Here is a 24,914-nt window from a genome sequence, read left to right as displayed (position 1 = left end):
TTCAATTTGGGGACATTTATTCAGCATTGGAAACCATCCAACAAGATCAAGCGCCAGGCGACTGGCAAGAGCAGATCGTACAAAGTGTTCACAGCAGTGGAGAATGACCAAGACAGGAGGGATTTTCCAAATGAATAAATAACCAAATTAAAGGCTGTATTGAAATAAAATTCAGCAAAATGATTATCTTGGAATAAAACATGAATTTATCTTATGACACATCTTTACCAGTGGTGCTAATAGGCATGGAGAACTTTTAAATGAAGTAGACAAGAGTTAAAAATATAATTGAGAAATTAAAAGCATGAATTTCCTTTAAAAAAAAAAGGCTTTTAAACAAATCACATTATGAGGTCTTTGTTTGATGGGAACAGTAGATGCATCTACTCTCCACTGTGTTGTTTTCCTTCAAAAAGAACACGAAAACCCACATATGCACAAACGTAAGGAAACGTGTAAATGGATGAAACAGAAGCAAGTTTATAGATTGTTAATCCTGGTTAAAAAGGCAGCGCATTAGTGTGGAAGACTTAACAGTAAGACATTAATGCTGAAGGCAGAATAAATCTAGGAAGGAATATTTGTGTTGCAGGAGTAATAGGAAATTATAAAACAGACAGATCCAGAGAGAGAATCTCCTGTAAGACCATTTTTTGTTTCAGGTTGGTGAAGAGCATTTCCTCAAGATTAATAAATAAATTGTACGTTATTTCGTTATGTTTGGCAGAGCTAGCTGATAGAATATGTTATATCTTGCCATACTTTTGCTATATTGCCATTTTTTCGAGCTAGAAAGTAAAACTACTGACCAAACCTCCACCAAGTGCAGTAATTCAACATTTTGTTGCCCCCAGAGAGTGCGATGAATGTAAAAGTCTCGAACACTTGTGTAAATAAACTATTTTAGCTGCTTTATCTTCAGAGTCACATAAAACACATAACTGAAACTACTTTAAAAAAAAAAAAAAACATGAACGGGTGAGAAATGTGTGCCCACTATAAAATACTCTAAACCAGACGGACTCTGATGCCAAAATAGGTTTATATTCCCATAAAGATGAGATCACCACAATTATTCCTGCTGCCTGCATTTTAATGAAGATGTCCTTTGCTGATGTCATGCTGCACACAGACACGCCGTCATTAAGTCTGCAGCTTACGTCCTGCAGCTCCAGCGGCTCTATCATTGGCGCTTCATCCGCCCTGGGTGAGCGCAGAGGCGACGAGGAGAGTCTCTTCTCCCACTCCGTCAGACCCGCAGCGCCGCCGCCGCCGTCCGTTTCCAGGAAGGAGCGCTTCAGCTCGCTGATGTTCGTCTGGTGCTTGGCCACCTCGGGCGGGGGCTCAGAGTCCTAACGGCCGACGAACCGTGACACAGGGAGGAGGAGATGAGGGAGGGGACCAAGTCATGCTTTATGTAGGCAAGGGTAGCTTGCAGCTCCAAATTAGGCACGATATAGGTCTGAAATCAAAATGCAGCTTTTCTCTGGGTTCCTACACACATTTCATGTCAAAACGCTACTCTTTAAAAATGGAAAAAGTGTGCAGTACAGAAACAAAAGATCAATATTAATTTATGGCAGGTGTTTCTACAGAGGCTAGGCTTTAATGATTGAGATAGATAGATAGATAGATAGATAGATAGATAGATAGATAGATAGATAGATAGATAGATAGATAGATAGATAGATAGATAGATAGATAGATAGATAGATAGATAGATAGATAGATAGATAGATAGATAGATAGATAGATAGATAGATAGATAGATAGATAGATAGATAGATAGATAGATAGATAGATAGATAGATAGATAGATCTTTTAGAAATGTGATTGCATAAATATTTTCCCCCCTCATATTTATCTAGATGAGAAAAAAGCCTCGAGTCAGAATCCAGATTTTTCCCCATACTGTGTAGGAACCCTGCATTCTGCAGACCTGCATCACTCACACACAAACAAACTTATTGTCACTGTAAGGAGATGCTTTTCAAAGGCTCTGCAGACTGCCTGTGCAGCACCAGTTAATCAAAGAAGGAAAAAAAAACAAAACTTAAATGCTTTAGGGGCATTTAAGAACAGCTTAATACAAAGAAGATAAATGGTTTCATGCGTCATGTTTGTTAAGCACAACACTCCCACATCTCAAAACAGACCTATTCCAGTTTCATTCAGTTATATTTGTTTTTAAGGAGTCTGAAAGCTCACATCAACACCTATTTCAAACTGCAAAGTCAATAAAACTGTACATAATACTCCGATTTATGTTTTATGGGTTAATCAAACTCATTCATTATGCTTTAAAAGCACCTGCATGCGTATTTCAGACATGCTCCGTTTGCTTACCAACCTCTAGCATCAGATTACTATGTCTGATAAAAACATTTTCCCCTTTTGCTCGTCTTATGAAACTGTACTGCAAAGACAACAACAACAAAAAAAAATGGCAAAAAGGAGTCGTTACAAGAACGGTTAATAGGCGCTGCAGTTTGTGTGGTTTGATTTCAGCTCTTGTTTGGAGACAATGGGAGCTTTTGCTTCTGCTGTAAAGGAGTAGATGAACGACGTGATGGGAGTAAAAAGCCATGCTAACAAAAACACCTTAAAAACAATAACATCCGACTCCCGGCCGTGGCTGTGGGACGACACAGTTGAAATTAAGCCGTTTGATTAAGTCATCAGCAGCAGCAGCAGCAGGCAAAGCAAAGAAAGCCGATTTTGTTTCACTGCGTCTTATTCCCAGGCACTCAGCGGGGGTCACGCAGCGACCCCGGCGTACCTGCGTCCTCATCTCGGAGTCCTCGTCAGCTTCCGACTGACGGCGAGTAAAAACGGAAAGGACAGAGAAGGTGAGAAGAAGCAGTAACGTGTTATTTAAGAGAGGGGAATCTGAACGGTAATGTTAGGGGACAGAAAGTAACTCAAGACAGATGTGGGAAAAAAAATAAATAAATCAACAGCATCATTTTTCAGCTCTAAAACTCATTGCAACTACATCAATCCCACAAGTTCTGGCTGTTAAAATTTTAAAGCTCTGCATTGCTTAAAATAAAATAAATGTTTACCAAACAGCAGCGGCCACATTTCGCCCAGCGACCCGTCCCTTTAAAAGCCACGAAACTGAGCTGCAAAGAGCCCTTTATGAATAGGCGCGGGGCATGACCTAACACTATTATTGTGGTTTGCAAAATAACAAAAGCAAATATCTGAGTGAAAGTCAAATCTTTTATAAACATCCTCGCTGACAACCATAAAAAAAAAAAAAAAAAAAAAAACACACGACTGAAAATAAAAGATGCTTTTGTTTTGTTGTTTTACTGGACAGTGGTGCAGTAATTGTTGTAGCATAAGGTTGGATTCAGTGGATCAAACCTCCTGGCACTTTAAACACCAGTAGAATTAGAAGAAATGACTTTCAATATGCTTAAACAAACTTTCCCATCAATCTCCAGGAGTTCAAGTGGAAACTATGAGGAAATCAGCAGCTTTTCTTTTAGATAACATCTCAAAGTGAGAGGAGCCGCGCGCACAGTGGCCAAAAACTTTCGTGCTACAACTCGCTGCCCGGTGCAAAACGCTGTTGCTTGAGCCATGTGTGAAACCCCTAACAATTTGTTGCCTAAGAATAAATAAATAAAACACAAAACTCGGAAAACCCCCCAGAAAAAACAGTAATCCTAGTAGTTGCTACACCGGGATTTCTGCTAAACACGTTTTAGTCAGCAGAAACTAACCGTTTAATAGGAAAGTCAGATTTTTTTACCGTTCATGCAAAAGGACAATACTTAAAAAATAAGGAAGTGCATTTACAGTTTGCTAAAAATAAAAAAAAAAACAGAACTAATCGTGCGGACCAGTAATTTGTTGCAATTCACCAGTGACTAAAAACAAAAGTTTTTTCCCCCTTTGCCGATTTACTCTCTTTGATATACAAACCTCCGTAGCAGTCATCTCTCCGTCGCAGGCAAAGTCCGTACGTTCGCTGTCAGTCTGCGTTTGCAGACCGAAGCAAAACATCCCGAGTTGCAAGCGAGAAAAAGAAGAAGGAGCCAGCTTGTAAATGTTTGAAGTAAAAAAATAAATAAATAAAGACTAACATTTATCATCAAAACAGATCCCTTGTTGCCACACATGGGAGAAATGGAAACGCTCTGATTGTCAAAGGTAAGCTACGCTGATGTCAGACAAACACCACGGCTAAACAGAAAAGATAAAAGGCAAAGAAAAAGGAGAAAAGAAGCAAGCGAAACAGACTCAGAGGAAGTTGAAACCGTCAGCCGGTCACTTTGATCAGAAAGTGGATCGTCGCTCAATTGGAGTTGAAGAGGCTGCAGCCTTGAACGCGACTAGATCAGAAGTTTACATACGCTCATCATTTAGCTTATAAAGACGTGTTTGAGCGGTTATTTTTAATCAGGGTGGAATGGTGATGCATTCAATGATCAAAAACAACAAAAGAAACACACCCAGAAGGTTCAAATTGTGAATTTGGTCAGAGATTGAGACGCAGGCTTAAAAATTTACCTACAGACCCGCTAATGTTTGGGTGTAATGAGCAACGTCCTGGCATTATTCTGGATGGGTTTACCCTTTTAGGCAGAATTAGTTGAGCTCGTTTAAATATGATCAGTCTCATCCATAAGGGCCCAAATCCATTAAACAGTTTTATTCATACAAGAACAGCTTTTGTATTGCTTTCCTGTAGATGTTGCCGTCTTTGTATTTTAGCTTCTACACCTATAGCAGATGAAATAGATCCCAAAATGGGGTAAATGACACTTGGGTTTCAGGTGGGTCACTAAATAAAGACAACATATTTGGGCCACTGTTGAATAAAACTGTTAAAGCTTTATATGAAACGGACAGAATCAGTCAAATCTACCCAAACATTTCTTATTTAAAACCCTATTAGGAAAATAACTCAACTGATAAACACCTCTGGCCTTAATTTGCATAATAATTCTTTGAATGTTAACAAGAAATCTGGTCATGGAATGGAAACATCCGAACCTTAAAATAATTAAATGTTCAATGGCGCCTACCTGGGGTGCTGCCTTCTATTTTTGCTTTGGTTTCACGGTATAAAATACATTCAGATTATACAGATGGGAGTTAGGACCTTGTTGCACACAAAGGAATGGATTACAAAAAGTTTAAAAAGCGAAGGAGTTGTGCCTCTAAAATATTCACTCATTTAATTAGTCGGTCTGATGGACATGGCCTTTTAAAATTAGCCCCAACATTTTTAGCATGGCTGGTTGGAGCCTTTCCAGAAACTTACTATTAGACAGCAAAAAAAATCGATTATATTGCTCGTTTAGGATCATTGCACTAACATGTGTACCTAAGTAAGCATAGACCATTGGTTCATTAGAGCTGCACAATATATGGAATGACATTCTGCATAATGTTTCCAATATCACAATGACTCTTTGGACACAATATATTTGATCGACTTTCTGTTCCCGTGATGTCAGAGTGCTTTGGGGAAGTGGGGAAAAAAAAAAAGAAAAGGGGAATGTGGGTTAATCAAAATCAATATCCTCATTGCAATTGTCTGTAACAGTTTTGCACATATATTACGGATATTGTGCGACTCTAAGTCAGGCTTTTTAAAAACAGCCTTAGAACCTGAGAAGCTCTGGTCTAACATAACTTGGAAAATGTTTAAATAGAAGAGTTTAGTTTTACATTAGGGAGAGAGGACAAGGAAAGAAGCTCCTGCTTCAACGTCAACATGTCTAATCATCACGGAAACTTGCAGCTGCCCATATAGACATGCCAAATGTCTGAAGAAGAGAAAAAAAATTAGATATTTGATAAAAAAAATGACAAGTTATGCGTGAGGCTTTTGAAGTGAACACTAACAGCTGTCTAGCATGGTGGTGGCAGCATCATGCTGTGGCTGTTTCCCTGCTACTGGTACATTAAACGGAGTTGTTGAGTCCCGACAGGACAATGATCCAAACCACACATCCAAACTGGTTTTGGAAGCGATAAATCCGATAGATCCAAAATAATATTTAGCCAGGACCAATCTCCATGGAACCAATCACTGTAAATATGTTCTACTGTTTCTGAAGCTTCTTGGTGCTTACATAAATTATCTGGTTTCCCACCAACGTGCTAAAGGGCATTTATCTAAATATTAATAGCATTATTTACGCATATTTTAGCCCGCGTGTATGATTCTGAACCTGAGTGGATTAGGGAAAATCCCCAGTCAAATCCAACTTTTGCATCTAATTTTAGGTTGTTTAAAAATCATTTGTTGCATCATCACTCCACCCTGAAAAAAAGAAAGAAAGCAAAACACACCAGATTAGTTCTGGGATCCATGCCCAGGATGATTGTCTGTAAACATCTGATCAGCACAACACATAGCCGTAAATAACTACCATTAAGAAACAGTATTACATTAACAGAATAAATCTCATAGTCAAATCTGATCTGTGCACTTTGTGGCTGTGCAGCAACCTGACTTTCAGGCCCTCCCCCTCCTCTCCATGCATGTCAACATTGTGGGTGATGTGGAGGAAGTTGTTTGTTTCCGTCTCTCTGCATCACTTCATTCAGCTGATAGTTTCAAAGTGGGCTGCCTGATGTTAGCCATCACCTCTCAGCGATGAACCGAGTCCCATCGACAGAACTCTGATGTAAATTAGCACTTTTTTAAAAATATGTGCAGAGTTGGAGAGCGATGCAGGGAGACCGAGTGAAGACATAATTATGAAAGTGTCAACATGCGGCTAAAGTACGATGTCTTAAAAATATCCACATCCCCATGATAGACCAACAACAAATCTGCAAAATTGTAAAGCGGAAGGTATTGTTTTAAAATGTTTTATAATAATATCTGAAGCTGCTCACTGCAGCTCGTCTTCGGAGCGGCTTTTCAAATCCAGAAACTGAAAACGTTTTTGCTTTCTTCCTAAACACCTCAAGCTGAATCCGACTGCAAAGAGAGAAAACATTTTTAATCCCTGCCACATATTCTCAGCCGGATCTAGATCTGAGCTTTGGCTATTTCATTTAAATACATGAATCCACTTTAAGCTAAATCGTTCTGCTGCTCTGGCTGAATGTTTTAGGGTCCTAGTCTACAGTATTTTACAGCCTGTAAAGGTTTTTCTTCCGGCCTGGATTTAGCTCCTCCATCTTCCCCTTCTTCCCATCTTCTCTGCTGCTGCTGAAGTTTTCCGTCACACAGCTTTTTGCATGCTGGTCAAAAAGTTCAGCTGTGGCGCCCTCCTTTCATTGTTACAACAAACGACAAACAGGATCCCTTATTATTTCAACACTAGCTTTCTCCTTACCAGATTTTTGGAGTTCATGAGCAATAACTTTTCCCATAAACAGCTTCTTACACCTGAGCCATGGAGCTCTGCAGCTCCTCCAGGGTTACTCTAAGCCCCTCGGCTGCTTCTCTGAGCGGTGCTCTCCTTGGGGTCCTGTCTCTTTAAGTATGTGACCATCTCTTCTTCGATCAGCCGTTCTACTCATTCCGTTCTCAGTAGACGGATCGAACTCTTAAACTTGGATTATTGTTTTATAACCTAACTCTGCTTTAAACGTCTCCCCAGCTTTACCCCTGACCTGTTGGGTCTTCATGATGCTCTTTGTTCACTAATGTTCTGATTTTCTCGGACGCCTTCACAGAACAGCTGGATTTATTCTGAGATTAAAAGTACAAACAAACTAAACTCAGTTTGATGATTAGGTAACTTCTAAAGGCAGCTGACTGCACATCATTTTATTAAGGGGAATCAGTAATGGGAGCCGAATACAAATGCATGGCAAATATTTTTTAGATTTTGTTTGTGAAAACATTTGAAAACAAATCTTTTTTTACTTCCGCCTCACATTTTCCACAACTTTGCTTTGGTCACATAAATTCCTGATAAATGACTTTAAAAGATTCCAGCGGCACCATGAATGAACATAAATGGGAAAATGTTCAGGGTGTGTGAATATTTTTTACCCGACGTGGCTGTTTCCTGAGCTCTGACTGAACAGAGGAAGTCAGAAATGCGGACATGACGGGTTAAGGATGGGTTAGACACAAAGAAAGCGATGGAAGGTGACTGCTTTCTCTTCGGTGAGGTGTTACTGCGGATCGAATGAAATGTGACGCCCATGCAGGTAAAATGATCCCTGTAAGCGTGACTCTGATGATGAGGATGAGGATGTTTCCAACAGGGCGAGGCAGCAGAGATGAGGCTCTGAAAGTAGGAGACTGACAGACACTGGGACACACGCTATCTCCAGGTCGCATCTGAACTGGCGGAGCGGCTACAGGACAGCATCAGGCGTTAGCGGCTCTTTCTGGGTCAGATGTGGGAACTGGAACAAAACGGGCGTACGCGCGCGCACACACACCTCCTCTTCCTCTGAACTGTCATGGTCATGGTAGCCCTGGGCTATGGAGGCGGTCAGGGAGGCTGCCTTGGGCTCCAGGTAGCAGAGGCACAGCGCCAGCGGGAAGGAGAGGGTGAGAGCGTAGGGGACTGAGAAGGAGGTGGAGAGGAGGAAGAAGAAGATGAAGAGGAAGCAGGGGATTAGAGACGGTGACTTGAAGGGGAGGAAGTTCTGCGCGCATTCCGGAACGAAGCGCATCTCGGACAGGTCGGGGAAGGTGATGTAGCCGTCCTCGTCCAGAAAGGAGGACAGGTCGGGCAGGTGCAGGGAGAAGGAGAAGAGCGTGCCGCCGCCGCCGCCGCGCCGCCCGCCCTGCTCCAGCCGCTGCTTGCGGGCGGACAGCAGCAGCGCCCGCTCCACCAGCAGGGCCGCCGTGCGGTCGGCGCGGGCCTGCCGCCGCCGCCGGCCGTCGCCGCTCTTGGCCGGGCTGACCGAGGAGGCCCGCTTGCGGCCGCTCTCCCTGCGCCTCCGCCGCACTTTGGGAGACGAGATGGGAGACGATGGGAGGGAGAGCTCGGAGCGGAGGGGGTCGTTGGCGTACACAAAAGGTGAGCGCTGAAATGCCAGCGAGGTGATCACGCATGTGTGGATGGGCAGAAGCGAGGGGGGGGTGGAGAGGGGGGGGGGGGGGGTGAACACGCATGAGCACACACACGAGTAAAATGTGAGGGTCAAAGGAAGGACAAGAAAAGAAAAGCGAAATTAGTAAAGCGCACAAAGGATGAGAAGCCTGACTATTGCAGGGGGTTAAAGCTGAAAGCATCTGGGAAATTCACTTCAGCCATTAAAAAGTAATAAGAATAAAAGAATTAAACCAATAAAAAGGGGAAGAATAACATCTTTATATTGCTTTTTAGTGAAGGAGCTCCTCTGTTTAACGCGTCGCCCTGGGACAGCTCTTTACCTTCGTGTCGTGTCTGAGCGGCGTGGTCACCGTCGGTTCGGGCGTCTCCGCGCCGCCTTTCTGTGCTTCGTCCTCCCGCGCCTCCTTCTCCTCCTCCGCCTTCCTCTCCGTCGTCACCGAGGTGATGATGTCTTCCTTGGCAACGGCTTTGGGCGCGCCGTCAGTGCCGTCCTTCACCGGAGCCTCGTGGTTCTCCATAATGGGAGCTGAGCACAAAAGGTTGATGAGACGGCGCTTTCTGGGAGATAGACTCGCTTTAATTTAAAGAACCAGACCCCAGCAGAGGAAGAGTGGAAAAAATAGACCCCACGATGCAGCCGAGCTACAAGCAGCTATTTAAGATTAGGCCTGCGCAGCCCCTCGATTTATACAGGACTGTCTCAGAAAATTAGAATATTGTGATAACGTTCTTTATTTTCTGTAATGCAATTAAAAAACATGAAATGTCATACATTCTGGATTCATTACAAATCAACTGAAATATCGCAAGCCTTTTATTGTTTTAATATCGCTGATTATGGCTTACAGCTGAAGAAAACTCAAAAATCCTATCTCAAAATATTAGAATATCGTGACAAAGTATACTAGTAGGCTATTCAACTAATCACTTGAATCGTCTTATTAACTCGAAACACTGCAGGGTTTCCTGAGCCTTGAAAAACACTCAGCTTGGTTCAGTAAACTAAATCACAAGTATGGTAGTGGTTAAGAGACGACATCAGATTCTCACAGTAACTGGTGTACTGACCATGGCATTACTGTCCTTGATTGGCCTGCCAATTCCCCTGACCTGAACCCCATAGAGAATTTGTGGGGTATTGTGAAGAAGAAGCTGAAAGACACCAGAGCCAACAATGCAAATGAGCTAAAGGCCGCTATTGAAGCATCCTGGGCATCCATAACACCTCAGCAATGCCACAGGCTGATTGCCTCCATGCCACGCCGCATTGATGCAGTAATCTGTGCAAAAGGATTCCCAACCAAGTACTGAGTGCATTAATGGACATTTTCAAATGTTTGATTTGGTTTTGCTGTTATAATTTTTTCTTCCTTGGTTTGAGGAAATATTGTAATATTTTGAGATAGGATTTTTGAGTTTTCTTCAGCTGTACGCCATAATCAGCGATATTAAAACAATAAAAGGCTTGCGATATTTCAGTTGATTTGTAATGAATCCAGAATGTATGACGTTTCATGTTTTTTAATTGCATTACAGAAAATAAAGAACTTTATCACAATATTCTAATTTTCTGAGACAGTCCTGTACAAAAGAGTCCGAATCATGAGTGCATATGATGTAAAATCTCTACTGGGATACAGCTGTAGCCCAACGCTGTGGATACGTTTAAAACAGCGGAGTCGGCTCCTCCTCCTCCTCACCTCCGTCTAAGCTGCGGGACATGTTGTAGCGTTTGCTGGAGGAGCGCTCGAACAAGGGCGCGGGCCGGGCGATCTGGGCGCTGGCCCTCCGCGTCTGAGCCTGGGTCCTGCCGCTGTAGCGAAACTTGGAGCCGAGGCTGAGGAACTTCTTTGGAGGCACCTCGGGAGACACGAGCCTGCGACGGGTTACAAACAAGCACATTAGCCAGGGAGGGGAATAAAACACAGATTTAAGCCCAAGCACTAAAACTCCTCATTTATATACGTCTCCAGGGGGGGCCTAACCCATAAGCAGGTTCCGCTACGCCAAACGACCCAGGAGGCCACATTTTCGCTTAAAGCAGCAACTCTGCATGACGAACTACGGCGAGGCTCAGCGGAGTCTCTGCTCCTCGCCACTGAGCTCGATTTCATTCCTGTGAGGCAAAGTGCAAAGCAGACACGGTTCCCTCACCTTTAAAGATCGCCAGAGAAATCCCCGGGAACTTTGCTGGAGTCATATTTAAAACCCACAGCGGCTCGCAAAGCTATTCATATGCCGACCTTTTTCACATCCCCACCACAGAGTTCAGTGGAATTAGGATTTCGTGTGATCTACCGCAACAAATATCTATACAAAAATCTGTGACGCGTTATTTGTATTCGATCCGCTTTAGGCTAGTGACCCTAAATAAAACGATCCCCTGCAACCAATTAGCTACACTCAAGATTAGTTCAAACTGCCCTGTTGAATTAAGGAACCCGTTACAAACAACTCTTCTGACAACATGGAGCTGGCTAAAGGATCTCACATTATCGATCCAAACAAATCCAAGAACGGATGAGAAACCTACCCAATTGCTACGTTTACATGGACAAAATTTATCGGAATAAAAATGCGTCGCGTAAAGTAGTCAATCAGAATATTGTGATCAGATTAAGCTCAATTGGAATGAAATTGCAATCCGAATAAGAACGGTTGGTTTATGCCGATTGATAATCATTATTTCGTAATGACTCAACTGTAATCACAACTTGATGCAAGTCCAGCCTTGGAAGCTCAGAAGACAAAACTCATACAATACTGCTTTGTTTACTTTTTCTGTTGTCCAGCAAAGACTAAAGTTCTTTTTAATGTGTTTTTTTTAAAGGGAATTTGATAACTGTGCACGTCAGAGAGGTTATATTCTGAATAAAGCCATATAACGCACATCATGATCGGATTAATTGATTTTGTGCCCATATAAATGGTAAAAACTGATTTTTGTGTTCTAATCTGAATACGCATCAATCCGATCGTGAAATCTTGTGCATGTAAACATAGCTGTTAACTTCAGCAGGTCACCAGCCTGTAATTTATTGTCAGCATGAATGGAGCTGTTCTGTTTAGGCCTCATGTGTTAGTTAGTACTTTCAAAATAAGGGTAAGAAATATAAATGCACGCTGCACGTTTCAGATTAAGTAGAACAAACAATGAAAACTATGTAACATTCTCCTTCAACTTGAGTTAGCCCTACTTTGTGTTAATCCATTGCATAAAATGCTCATACACCAAAGTTTATTGTTGCAATGTGAGCAAATGTGACAGCATTGAACATTACATGTGGAGATTTCGTCAAGATTCTGCAAATAAGGCGGCACATTCAACAGGCTCTCAGGTAAAATGAACTCCAGTTTCTTACCTGAAGAAGGTGTGGTGCTCCACGCAGACCTTCCATAGCCTTTTGGCAGCGCGGTGGTTGGGAAGCTTGAAACCGATCGTGCTCTCGAACTGTTCAAACTGCAACGCAGACAAAACGCCATCGTTGGTCTTTTATTTTCTCTTTCACTAAAACGCCGAACATTCTCTAATCTCAGATTACGCTATCTTAAGTTTCTCTTAAACTGCGTTGACAAAACCCTACTGAGAAATCTTTCATTTACTTTCAAAGTTAATGCCCCGACTCAACATTTCATGATTTAAGAGCCAAAAGAGTGATAAATTATGAAAACAGACCCCTTTACGTTTCTACAATGTGATTGTTGAAATTTTGCTGAGTCACCTCTTCATCTTAAATAAGGTGCTGGGTGTCAAGCATCTTAATTCCAGGTTATTACACATATTTAATGCTAGAAAATTCATATTTTTCTAGCTTCTGGATTTCCAGAGGATTGGTGGATGACAGGAAAATGAATGGATGGTTGGATGGACAGAGTGTGGCATAAAAAATATCTCTAAAAGCATTTAATGCTGACACAATGCAAATTAACGCGCTGGCAGGACAACCGGTGTTGTGCCGCCTTCTCTCTGTTGCGGCCTTTACCTCGCCGGGTCGGATTTTGATGTAAAAGTTGTTCCTTTTGTACGAGATCTTGAGGATTTTGGGCCATGCGAATCTGTTGATCCGCAACCTGTCTCTGTAGATGAGGAGGCCACTTGCACAGACTCCCAGCATGATCTCCACTCCCTCCGAGTCCTGCGGATAGCACAGCGAGAAACCACACAGAAGCACGTCAGTTTAAGGAGGCTGAGGGGAAAATCCACCGAGTGAAACACGGCTACTCCTTTCTGTGGTCCCAAGAAAATAAACCTTCGATATATACAGGAAGTGTTCAGGCGTCAGAGCACAGCAGGACAAAGTAGAAATGTAAAAGAAAAAGGTTTGTGGTAATTACAGGGGTTGAGCAGGCAGGCGTGGAGTGGAATCAGGCATGTGGTTCTCTAATCTCCTCTACGCACGCTGTGTTGGCACTGAACGACGACCAGGGAGGGGGGGCGGGGGTGGGGGGCGACAACTGGCAAATGCAGCAGTGAAGGTTTTGGGGAAAATGATGCTCTTCACTGCACAAAGCGCAAAATGGCCGGCTGAAACCGACGAGGGAGGCGCTGGTCCGACGTGGGAGCAACCAATCTCCAGTGATAGATGGGATGTTGGAAATGACAGTGTTGTATGTAGCCATGCACAAGTGGAAAACACACTCACTCAGGTAGTTTAAGCACATGGAAAGCGGCCTCTTACCTCTCCCTCAGCTGGAGCCAAGCTTTCATAGAGATTCCCTACCAACTTTGCATTTAATGAGAGAGAAAAGACAAAAGAGGATGCTCTTCTGATATGTACATATTTTCTTGGGTGTCAAAACTATGACTAACAGAGGCAGCACTGAGCCCTGGTGCCTATTCAGTTTGATCAAAGCCACTTCCTCATCTCTGTCATCTCGTCCATTCAGATCTACATCTGGGAGGGCAATATCCTCCCCCCCCCCCCCCCCCGTCGCTCACATCCAGGCCCGTTTTGGCTTTCAAAGCGCCTTTCTGATAAGCGATTCGTATCATAAAAAGGCGATGGATGCAATTTTCTTTTTGTGATGACAGCCCTTCAGCTCGCTCCCTCTCCTGCCTGGTGTTCTGATGCTGCGTTTGATGCCGGTGGACGAGAAACGGCAGCGCAAAAAAAGTTAAGCTGGGCTCCAGAGACAGCAGTGACACGGTGCGAGTAAATCAGTGAAGTGACGTTCAACCGGGGAGTCGCAGTGGCAGCCATGATGTTTGTCAGGCAGGTAATGCTGTAGGGCTAAACGTTACATGTGACGGCATGGGTGGGATATGTGTGGGGTTTCATACAGGCGTGGGAATGGTTGCAAACTTTGTGATTGCAAAATCCTTAAAACATTCTTAGGATTCCTAATTTTTAGACATCAGTCGTTTAAATGTAGTAGAGTTCCTGACTAAAACTCAACTCTACCAGTTGTTGGTTTACTGAGATGTGTTCACAGCTTGTGAAACTCATACACTAGCCTTTTTTTTTAGCCTTTTACAAAGAATGAGAAAGAGACTGTATTGGCTGCTGCAGTTTTCCTGGCTGTCATGTGACATAAAGTCCTTGGATATTCCCAGACAGCCTTTGGTTTAGAGAAGTGCCACATAGAAAGCTGCTGAACCACTTAATGTCATTAAATGTTACGACATTCAAAGCAAGGCTCTAAGTTTATGAGGTTAGAAACAACTTCTTACAAATGATCACCCGCTATTACCATCTAATGTAGAACAGATTACTGGATCAATGTGTGCTTCTGTGCTTTTTGTCTCTCTTATTGTGTCTCTGTTCTGTCTTCTCTAACCCCCAGTCGGTCGAGGCAGATGACCGTTCATACTGAGCCTGGTTCTGGTTCTGCTGGAGGTTTTCCTTCCTGTTAATGGGGAGTTTTTCTTCCCACTGTCGCTTCATGCTTGCTCAGTATGAGGGATTGCTGCAAAGCAATCAACACTGCAGACGACTCTCTCTGTAGCTCTACGCTTCTCCAGGAGTGAATGCTGCTTGTCGGGACTTTGAAGCAATCAACTGGTTTCCTTATATAGGAAGTTTTTGACCAATCTGTATAATATGATTGAATTTGACTTTGTAAAGTGCCTTGAGATGACATGTTTCATGAATTGGCGCTATATCAATAAAATTGAATAGAATTTGTCTAACAATAATTAACTGGAAATACAATGGCCTGCATTTTGAGTTCAATTCTCAAATTATAACAGAAAAATGCTAAACATGCTCAAATTTGCTTGGTGCTCTACCAAAACGCTCCGATTTCTCTGTAGCTGTGTCGGGTCAGTTGAGTTTACAAAAGCGTGGATGGATAAGGCGGTGAGATTAATCCATTTTAACTTTCATATCGGCGCCCGTCTCCAGCTGTCATTAGGCAAGGTGTACCCTGGACAGGTTGCCAGTCCATCACAGTAAAGACTCTCAAAGTCACCTTAAAATACGAATAAAGCCCGTTTTTAATATAAATAAAGGATGTTCACCCTTTCCAAATAAATTTTCTCTAAATAAACTTGACATCAGTATCAGTGTTGAGCAGGATTTTTCCTTCTTTTTTGAGGAGGGAGATTATGATAAACTAATATTTTTGTAAGAACTCTTACACAAAAAATAAGAAATAGGGAGAACCTTGTAAAGTGATACTTTGATACCAGTTTTATAAATAAGGAAAAGCCAAATATTTTTATCACATCAGCATCAAATCACTTTGCAACCCCCACTTGGGAAGCCCTGCCCTACATGACGATGGCAGCATCATGCTGTGGGAATTACGTCATTTTGAGGGGAAGATGGATGGAGCTAAAAACAGGGCATATAAAAAACCATGCATTCTTATTCTTACGCCTCACAATTAGATATGCACTTTGCCTGGGTCTATCCCGTATAATGGTGGTATTGTGACAAAATATGTGAAGAAAAAAAAAAAACCTTTTGCAAGACAAGGTGGCAGCATCCCTGCATCATTTATACCTCAACAATCCAAGCTAAATTTGAGCAGAAAGCGAATGCTGGTTGTGATAGCATTTCCTAGCGACCTTACACAGCTTCAACGCATATCGTACAAACAGAACCTCAAGCAAAAGGTGGGAGTGGTGCCCTCCAGTGATTCAGCCTCTAAAAATGGCTAAAGAAACAAGTTAATGTTCATGATCCATGAGGAAGAACATGCCAATAAAATGTTAGTTTGATGTTGGTGACCGCAGCAGCAGCACAGTGAAGGCTTCATGTGATCAGCTGGAGGTGAGAGAGCAGGTCATGTAATGGCTGGAGTAGATAAAGACGGGGCAGTTGGCATCGATATTAAAAGATATTGGTATCTAAACAGATTAAAAAAAGAAGACTATCAATTAATATTTGGTTCTCTATGTCTTTGTTTTAGAAAAGACAGAAAAGGTTCAGTGCCTCAGTGCAAACTAGGAAAAAATAAGCTTCTTTAATTTTTAAACTGAGCTCCTTGAACTCTGCAACCTTTACAGGTAAACTAATAAACCTACATCCATCAGATTAAATCTCTAGTTATAGTAGCCTGCATTATAATAATTATGTTTAAGTTTAAATTCCTTTACATTAAAAATAAATAAAAAAATCTTAACAGACTATAGGTGCCAATTGTTTTCCTACATAAACAAAAACTGATTTAAAATGATTTATTTGAATAGTAACTATTTAGAACCATTTTATTTTTAGAATTAAAATACTGGTACAAAAGCTGCTTAAGCTCAATGCATAATTAGTTCAGCAGCTGGCTGTCATGCTGCACAAAGGTAAACATTTTTTTATGCATCACTTTGCTGGAGAAAGTGAAACAAGTGATAAAAAAAGAGGAGTTACCACTTAGTCATGGCTTGTTACCTTCGCATGATGGAGGTCAACGCCATACATAGAGAGTTTTTTGGCATTTTCCAAGAAGTGGATTTCTGCTTCAGCAGGTGTCATCCCCCTGCAGCAAAAACAATAGATATACACTAGTCACCAATAAATAAAAAAAACCTGAATAAATATGCAAATGCTAGTAAAAGAGAAAAACTATTTATCTTTACTGCAAATACTAAAGTACATCTAAAAACATTAGAACATTATCAAAAGTTGATTTATTTCAGGAAATATTATACAGAATTATGTTAAGTAGTTAATTATTGATAAATATGATATATTTGCTGCTACTAAAAACTGAAAATTGCATTACAGCCATTATATAGGGCCAAATAAAAATGATTTTAATATACAAACATAGTGTTATACAATCATGGGGACTGTTGTCCAATCGACAGTCACCAACACCCTCTAAAAAAAACAAAAGGTCACTGCTAAAAAGGAGGCTGTTCACTGGGAGCTGTATCCAAGAATATAAATGGGAAGTTAAGTGGAAGAAAAAAGGTGGTAGAAAAATGTGCACAAGCAACAGGAATAGCCACAGTCTGAGTGGATCAATGACTTAATTTAATGTTGCATATATGCAGCGATTTGTTTGGGAAACGAGCCTAAAATAATGATTGATTACATGTACTTTACAGTATGTGACATATAGGCAGTCCTTTCTGTAAAAATCCTTTATTGGTCTAACTTTCTGAGAAATCGAAATTTTAGTTTTCATCAACTGCAAACTTTAATACTCAAAATTTAACAAAACAAAAACACTTTTTCTATACAAGTCTTACTTTCTGAAAAAAAAATACTTTTTGTAGACTATTATTACCTGATTGTTTATAGCCAAAAAAACTCAAAAAAACAGAAGGTCAATGCTAAAGATTTTATCCTTTTTAAATCATCCTGCAGCTCATGTGTCAAACTCAAGGCCCTCGGGCCAATTCTGGCCCGTCAAGGACAATTATTTGGCCCTCAAGAGTCAAAAGAGACAGAACATGTCATGCAGTTGAGGCATATGTCCATTTAAGGTGTATAAGGTGGCTATAACTGCGCCTACTATAGCGAATGTTGATTTTTTTTTTTTTACTGTGTAGTAACAGCATCCTGCCAACAGATTTCTGTTTTTCCATAACCCATTAACACAACCCAGAAATAACCAGAAAGAGAAAAAGTGATGCAGAATGATGAGAGTTTAAAGTGTAACTCACCACAAAAATCAACTTTTTTTTTTGCAGATAAACAGTATTAATGTTACGACATTCAAAGCAAGGCTCTGAATTAAAATAGCACCTTAGGGTGCTATTTTAATGTTACTGTGCAATTTTTAAAATTTTATGTGAACTTGTTTAGTTCTGCAATATTTCTCTTAAACCCATCTTAGTGCTGAAAGGCGGCTATTGCAGTTTAATTTTCTGATTGGTTCAAATGATACAAGCTTTCGTCATCATGGCCACGGTTCGGTCATCTTGGTCATTTACACGCCCCCCCGGCTCACCCCACAATAAGTCAAACTCAGGAGTTTGAATTGTGAGCGTTGGGAGAATTGATCGATAGTGTTTAGCGTTTGTTACTGCTACTACTACTGAACATTAGCCCATGTCAGCAGTGATGCTGATAAAATCCCTTTACCACTCAGAACCTGCACCCATCCTGTCCTCCACTGCCTCAGCAGCTAGAAATCTTACAGAAAACCTGAACAGAGTTGTTCACAGTTTCCTGGCTTTTTTTTCTTAGCTGTTGATGAAAGCACGATAACATGGATACTGCGCATTTGTCTATTTTTGTGTTAATGAAGAAGATTTGCTGGGTTGCCGTTCTGTCTTCTTCCAAAGTGAGAAAAAGAATTGAACTTGGGTTCCATATTTATCATAATTTGGTTGTTTTTTGATTGACTTGTTAAGCTTTATTTTATAACCTGAAATAAATGGGAGTAAAGTTATGATACCAGAGCAATGCATTCTCTTTGTAAATGAAACTATGAAATCAAATGTTTCATCTACAAATGTGCAACCGGCCCTTTTAAAGACTTCATTAAGCCAAAGCGGCCCAATATAGAAGTGAGTTTGACGCCCCTGCTCCAGCTCATTATATAGTCCATATAGTCCCTCCAGTGAGCTCGGAGCCTTTCCTGGGGTCTCCTCACAGTAGGAGGTGCCCAGAAAACCTCCAAAGGGAGGCGCCTGGGAGGGACCTCCCATGATCAGATGGCCGAACCAAACTCCTTTCTAATATATTCTTTTTTTATTTAAACAACTGCGTTTATTTAGGCAGCTACGTGTAAAGAAATCAAGTCCAGAGCTGAGCTGAGGGGCTGTGAGTTGACTAAAGATGCAGACACTAACTTATAGGTCTTGTGGAGCTCCATGACCTTCTCCTCCAGCTCTTTGGTCTGGTTGGGTGCGAAGCGGATCTCGCTGATGTAATCGCTGCCCAGCTCGTCTGGGTCGTAGTCTCCGAGTTCAGACTGCACCGTGTAGGATCCCAGCACTGTGTGGGTGGCGAAGGAACAGGGCAGGCGACCCGAAACAACGTCATCCCTCAGCTGCAAGCACAGGTAGTACCTGGAAGTAGGAGAAAATAAAGAAAAGTCAGGTTTTTTTTTTTAATGGTGATGTTCTCATGTCGGACTCAGTTTTCTGTCCTGAAACGAAGCAGCTTCAGTTTAAGTCAAACTCCAGAGCAATATTAAGATGCTTCTGAAAGGAATAGCACCATCGCTAATAGCATTTATTTGCGTTTTTTTTTTTACTGTTATTGTCTATGATAATTACAAAACGTGACGAACAATCCTTTTAAATCGACAGCGGACTCACCTTGTGATGTCCTCGCTCAGCTGCGAAGGGTCCGGAGGGTAAAACTTGACGTTGAAAGCAAAGTTCCAGGGACCAGCTGAGACGTAGAGAGAAGGGGAGATAATTAGAGTCATGATTTAGTAGCTATGCAGTAAAACAGGTTGGTAGCTAGGATTTCTTAGACGTACTCCTGATCTGCTTCTTAAGCTCTTTGGTGGGGTCCAACCAATTCTGCAAAACCAAAGAAGGAATAATTAGTCACAACCTGTTTCTGTGACAATTATAAAGAAACGTACTGGCTAAAGTGGCAGATCTTAACGTTTCAGATAGAGAACTGGTGTGTTTAGCCGAGTTACTTTCAAAATCTAATCTAGAATGAGTTACAGTATTTTAAGGTTATAATTCTTTTAGCTTGCGAACAACTCCGTAATTTCATAGAGAAAAACAAACAAAACTATTCACACTTCAGCAATAACACATCTAAACAGACATTTTTCTTCCAAATTACCTTCTGATTCTCTACGTCTCTGTATGTGATGCCAAAATAGTCCTTCTCCAGCAGGTTGAGGTGATCACACACTTTGTCAAAGAGCACATGACCCTTGGCTCGTTTCTGTGAAGAAAAATAAACTAGTTTGAAACTTGTATAAATTGACAATCTTTACCCTTGAAAGTACAGATTCCCCCAGATTTTATGTAATATTCGCATGTGTGTGCCCAATCAGCCTTTACTTTGATCATTGAGGCCACATAATGCAGAAGCAACCACACCTCCAAATTGCACATGTAGCCTTGCTGCTGTGAGACTAAAGAAAATTGGGTGTTGTTTAGGTTGTAGGTTAAATTCCAGATATTATTATCACAATAAAGAGAAGGCCTGACATTGCATTTAGTGATTAGAAGGAGGGAGAATGCATGCATTGTGGCGCTTGGTACTAAATCCCCTCACCTGTGTCCTCTCATGCAGCTGATAAACGTATGAATATTCTGAAGATGTTCCCTCCTCAACACCATAACTAAAACTGATGGCGGAGGTGCAGAAACCTCTCGAATAAATATGAAAAATCTATAAATTGTGAGGAAACGTCTGAGTTAAGATGTGAAATTTACGGATGAAAGAAGAGGGATTTGCCTTTATTTTGAAAAGCCAGAAGTTTGTTTGAAATGACACTAGCTCAGCAGTGCATTCCTTGTACTCGGAGGTGGGACTTTCTGATTTCACAGTCAGAGAAACAAGAATACTCTCTGAAATTGAAAAATCATGTAGAAAAAGGAGCAGCTGAAAGAGAAAGTTTTGGGCCCAACAAGGCTGTGCAGACAAAGATTGTAGGGAAAGTTGCTGGTACTATATGTTGTCACTTCTAACAGTTTGTATCTCCTCTATCCAACTGCACAAATAGTGCGCAATTAGTTAAATCACATACGCTGTTATTGCCCTCTATATCTAACACGAGGTAGCACCAAACCAAATAGAAATCTCTGTTTTACAAGATGTATTAAAAGGCAGCATAACAGCGAGAATAAGATGTTTGGGGCGAGTTGAAATCATTTTCTTCTGAAAAGACCCATCATTTAATACAGAGTCAGCTGGAGAGACGACTTTGTGGTTATAATGGAGCAGCAGCAAACATAGATGTTATAAACCATTTACAGCCTATGGTTTGCTTTTAGTCGTGGGAAATTCCCTGAACACAGCGATCAGCACTTTATGCATAGGATGACACCACTGCAATGGATTATTTTAGCAACAAGCATACAAAACATCATTATGAATCTGTCATAGTCCCATGAATACGACTGGTGAACATATGCTGTCTACACGGTTGCGAAAGATCACACTGAAAATATAAAGCACCACATTAGGGCTGGGCTTTAATCATATGGTTTTATCGTTTTTATGAACATTTTCTTATGAGAAGAATTTGGATTTATCTTGTCAATGATAAATTCCAACTAGTGGTGTCTGAAAACCCCCCAAACCAGTTTGGATTGTTAGTTTGGCCATTTTCTCCACAGTTGATTTTTTGAGAGCAACGATAAATATCAATAAACTGTGTGTAGTTGGGTAATAAAAATAACACTTCTTGATGTAACCAGTGTCCCGATTAAACATATTTTGAATTTAGTTTTAAAACTACATTTTTTTATGTTGTTTTAAGGGCAGTATTTGTGAATATTGTGCTATAATTGACATGCGGTCACAGCCACACAGTTACCTGAAAAAGACTACAAGAAGCTGTAAATAGTCTTTTATTGTCACTTTTAACGTTATCAAAACATTACCAAAATATATCGTGATAAAATTTAAAGTCCACAGTGCCCTCCCCTAATCCACACATACAGACGGAATAAAAATTTTAAATAACTTGTCAATGTATGAACAGTGCTCTGACCTCTGCTTAATCACGGCTTTTAACATCTTAAACGTAGCACTTAAAGAAGTCTTTTCAGGCACAAAAAAAAAAAAATCTGTCAACCAGCTTTTGAAAAGATAAGAACACAGTAACCTGAGTAAACAAGAAGCTAATTGTCTGGATGCCTTCGCCAGGGGAAAGCAAAAACAAGCTCGAAGGTAAACTGACCTCGAATCAGATGAGGATCAATGATCTTGATCAATCGTGTCTAAACATAGAAAGTAAACAACAACTGCGACACACAGTCTGAAGACTCACAGTGATCTTGTAGGAGAAGTGAAATTGCACTGTCAAAAAATATTATTTTGAAAACAAAACAAAAAACAGAACTTCTCATTACCCGTTTCATCTGAAGACCAGTTTCGGTTATTGCACCAACCAAATGTCAGCAACTATTTTTTTGCATTTCTCAACTATAACAAATTATAAACTAAAGACACTCAATCAACAATGGCTAAAATATAAAAGAGCTCAAGATCTTTTAATTTCTTGCAAAATGAAGATCCACCTAAGCCATGCTGGCTCTTTAAAACGTACCCTGCAAAGCCACATACTTTCCATTACGGATGGCAAGGTAAACCCGAATGAAAAAAAAAAAAGACTCCCATTATTATTTGAACAGCCCAATGAGATGTCGGGAATTTCATATTCCCTCTATTAAAACCGAACGGTCTGAGAAGAGCAGCTGGGGGAGATGCAGCAGCCCGTGTTGCAGAAAATGATAGGAAACGATTAGCCCGGACCGCTTCCCGAAGGGGCAAAATGAGCTGAGCTGTAAAACTACAAGGTCAGGGGGGATAAAAGAGTCGAGACCCGACATCCTGGACCAGTTTCAGGCGGGAATGGGGGCTGGGAGGAGGAAGTCTCTCCAGTAATTATGGGAGTTTTCCGACCTCAACCGTAACGCTGCGTGATGCAGCATGAGATGGTCCGTGTCATCGCTGCTGGGTTTCTACTGAGCTGGGAGGATGATTTCATGAAGATGACGTCACATTTTGACAAACTGGTATAAAAAAAAAGAAGTCTGTTTCAAGTTTTGGCAAACATATTAAAAACAATAAAACATCTCATGTGTATAAGTATTTTAGTCTCACATCTCTAAGCCTGTCCCACCTGATTTGGGTATTTTCACTCATTCTTTCAAGCTCCGTCAGGCTGGAGCGGCACCGTTGGTGGACGGCCATTTTTAAGCCTTTCGAGAGATGCTAATTAAGATTTAAATCCAGGCCCTGTCTGGGATACTCAGGTACATTTACAGACTGCTCCTGAAGCCACTCCTTTGCCATCTTCCCTGTGTATTATAGGCCACGGTCATTTTGGAGGATGAATCGTATCTTTAGTCTGAGGTCCAGAGCACTCTGGATGAGGTTTTTCTTGAAAAACGCTGTATTTAATCGTTTCTGTTCATGTACTTGTAAGCATCGTTATCCTTCTCATCCTTATACGGACCTGGCGGCCTGCATATGTGAGAACATACATGTATGTCTGTGTGTGGATAACCTAGCCTTGTAGTCAGGGCACGGTGAGTTGAACAGGGGAGGACACCTTGTGAAAGTAAATCTTCAATAAAAGGCTGAATAGAGGTAAGTAGTTTTATCATCTGTACTCACACAAACAGACGGTTATTTAAAGCCATAGGGCTGCGGACAACTCCCTAAAGTTCTGCTCTGATACGTGCTGTGAACCACGAGATCTTACAGACCAGTATCCTCAGTGCCAACTCAGGTTCAGCCATCCTAATGTACCACAGATGGACTCCTATCACGTTCTAGAAACATCTGACAGAGGATCAGCAAAAGCTCCTGAGCTCAGATTTGAGTGTCAGAGCTAAAGACCATGTGTACATTAAGTTTGTTTTTATGTATTTATATTTGTTTTGGATAAATTAGTAAAGAATCCAGATAAAGTTTCTGTTTGTATTATTTATGTGGTATTCTGTGCAGAATTTAGAGTGGAATGAACTGAATGCTCAGGCACGTTACAAAAATTGCAAAGGTGATCAGGTTTTCTCCCAGAGCATTGGGTAATCCTGGTGACAGGTGTCGTGTTGAGTTGCGAGAGGCGCGTGGAACCGTGGAACGTGGGGGGGTGGGGGGGCGTATGCGGAACGGGGAATCAGAAATGTGAGTAGCTCGAAGGAGGGGCACAGCCAGTTAACCAGGTAACATAGTGTGCGACAAGCCAATAGTAGCTAGCATTAGCTTATTTTGACCGGGAGGTTTTCTCCCAGACGGGAACTTTACTGACCGTTTTATGTTGCTATCAAACAATGATATATGTAAAATAAATAATGACTTATAGCCTAGCGGACGCTGAGGAACACAGTTGGGGAAACCCTGGGTTACACATCTCACTCTGAGTTTTGTTATTGCAATTGTGAAAGACTACAGATTAAGACAAACGTCTGGTTTACAGTCAAAATTTGCAAGATAAATAAAGTTTTTATGAACAACATAGGATCTTTGAAATATATCAAATATTTTTTTTGTCTTCACTCCAACTTCAAATGAATTCACGAATATATATATACGCTTTTAGTGTTACTTTCCAGTTTAGTTTACTTGACTACTCTGGTCTCTGTGAGCACAAGTAAATGAGAACTACCTTAGAAACTACAGGAAGTTCATACAAAGAGCTAAAATGCAGAATCTGTCCCAAAGTTGTGAAAAATAAATAAATAAACCTTCCAGTATGCTTTTGGACATCACAAGAGATGCTCCTGAGCCCAGTTCTCAGCACCACAACAAGAACAGTCAGCTCCAACCCCCTGCTGAGGAGGAATCTTCTTAATAAAAAGATTTGCAGAGTCCTGTTCAGCCTGGACACATCTGAGAAATCTTCTAAGGCTTTCACTCTCCAAA

General features: G+C 41.2%; 1 protein-coding gene across 27 annotated transcripts in view; it reads right to left on the bottom strand.

Annotated features, from left to right (window-relative positions):
* Positions 1-24,914, bottom strand: part of epb41l3b (erythrocyte membrane protein band 4.1-like 3b) — a 75,532-nt gene that overhangs the window by 16,977 nt on the left and 33,641 nt on the right. For 9 of the 27 annotated variants that reach the window (XR_004931243.1, XM_036138483.1, XM_036138482.1 and 6 more), the window contains exons 4-17: positions 20,148-20,252; positions 19,828-19,870; positions 19,661-19,736; positions 19,190-19,408; positions 16,833-16,920; positions 13,683-13,727; positions 12,987-13,139; positions 12,366-12,463; positions 10,704-10,879; positions 9,324-9,529; positions 8,381-8,974; positions 3,938-4,000; positions 2,352-2,417; positions 1,161-1,352 (exon numbers count right to left, since the gene is read on the bottom strand). Coding sequence is in view for 26 of the 27 variants with exons in the window: in XM_036138483.1 (XP_035994376.1) it covers positions 1,161-1,352; positions 2,352-2,417; positions 3,938-4,000; positions 8,381-8,974; positions 9,324-9,529; positions 10,704-10,879; positions 12,366-12,463; positions 12,987-13,139; positions 13,683-13,727; positions 16,833-16,920; positions 19,190-19,408; positions 19,661-19,736; positions 19,828-19,870; positions 20,148-20,252 (2,124 nt within the window). In the remaining variant the exon portion in view is untranslated. Of the gene's footprint in view, positions 1-1,160; positions 1,353-2,351; positions 2,418-2,780; positions 2,817-3,937; positions 4,001-8,380; positions 8,975-9,323; positions 9,530-10,703; positions 10,880-12,365; positions 12,464-12,986; positions 13,140-13,682; positions 13,728-16,832; positions 16,921-19,189; positions 19,409-19,660; positions 19,737-19,827; positions 19,871-20,147; positions 20,253-24,914 lie in introns of all 27 variants that reach the window. The other 18 variants (XM_036138484.1, XM_036138498.1, XM_036138477.1 and 15 more) reach the window with 17 other exon arrangements.

The sequence above is a fragment of the Fundulus heteroclitus genome, chromosome 6 (assembly GCF_011125445.2).
Source record: "Fundulus heteroclitus isolate FHET01 chromosome 6, MU-UCD_Fhet_4.1, whole genome shotgun sequence".
NCBI classification, from domain to species: domain Eukaryota; kingdom Metazoa; phylum Chordata; class Actinopteri; order Cyprinodontiformes; family Fundulidae; genus Fundulus; species Fundulus heteroclitus.
This window is presented reverse-complemented; position numbering and strand designations above follow the sequence as displayed.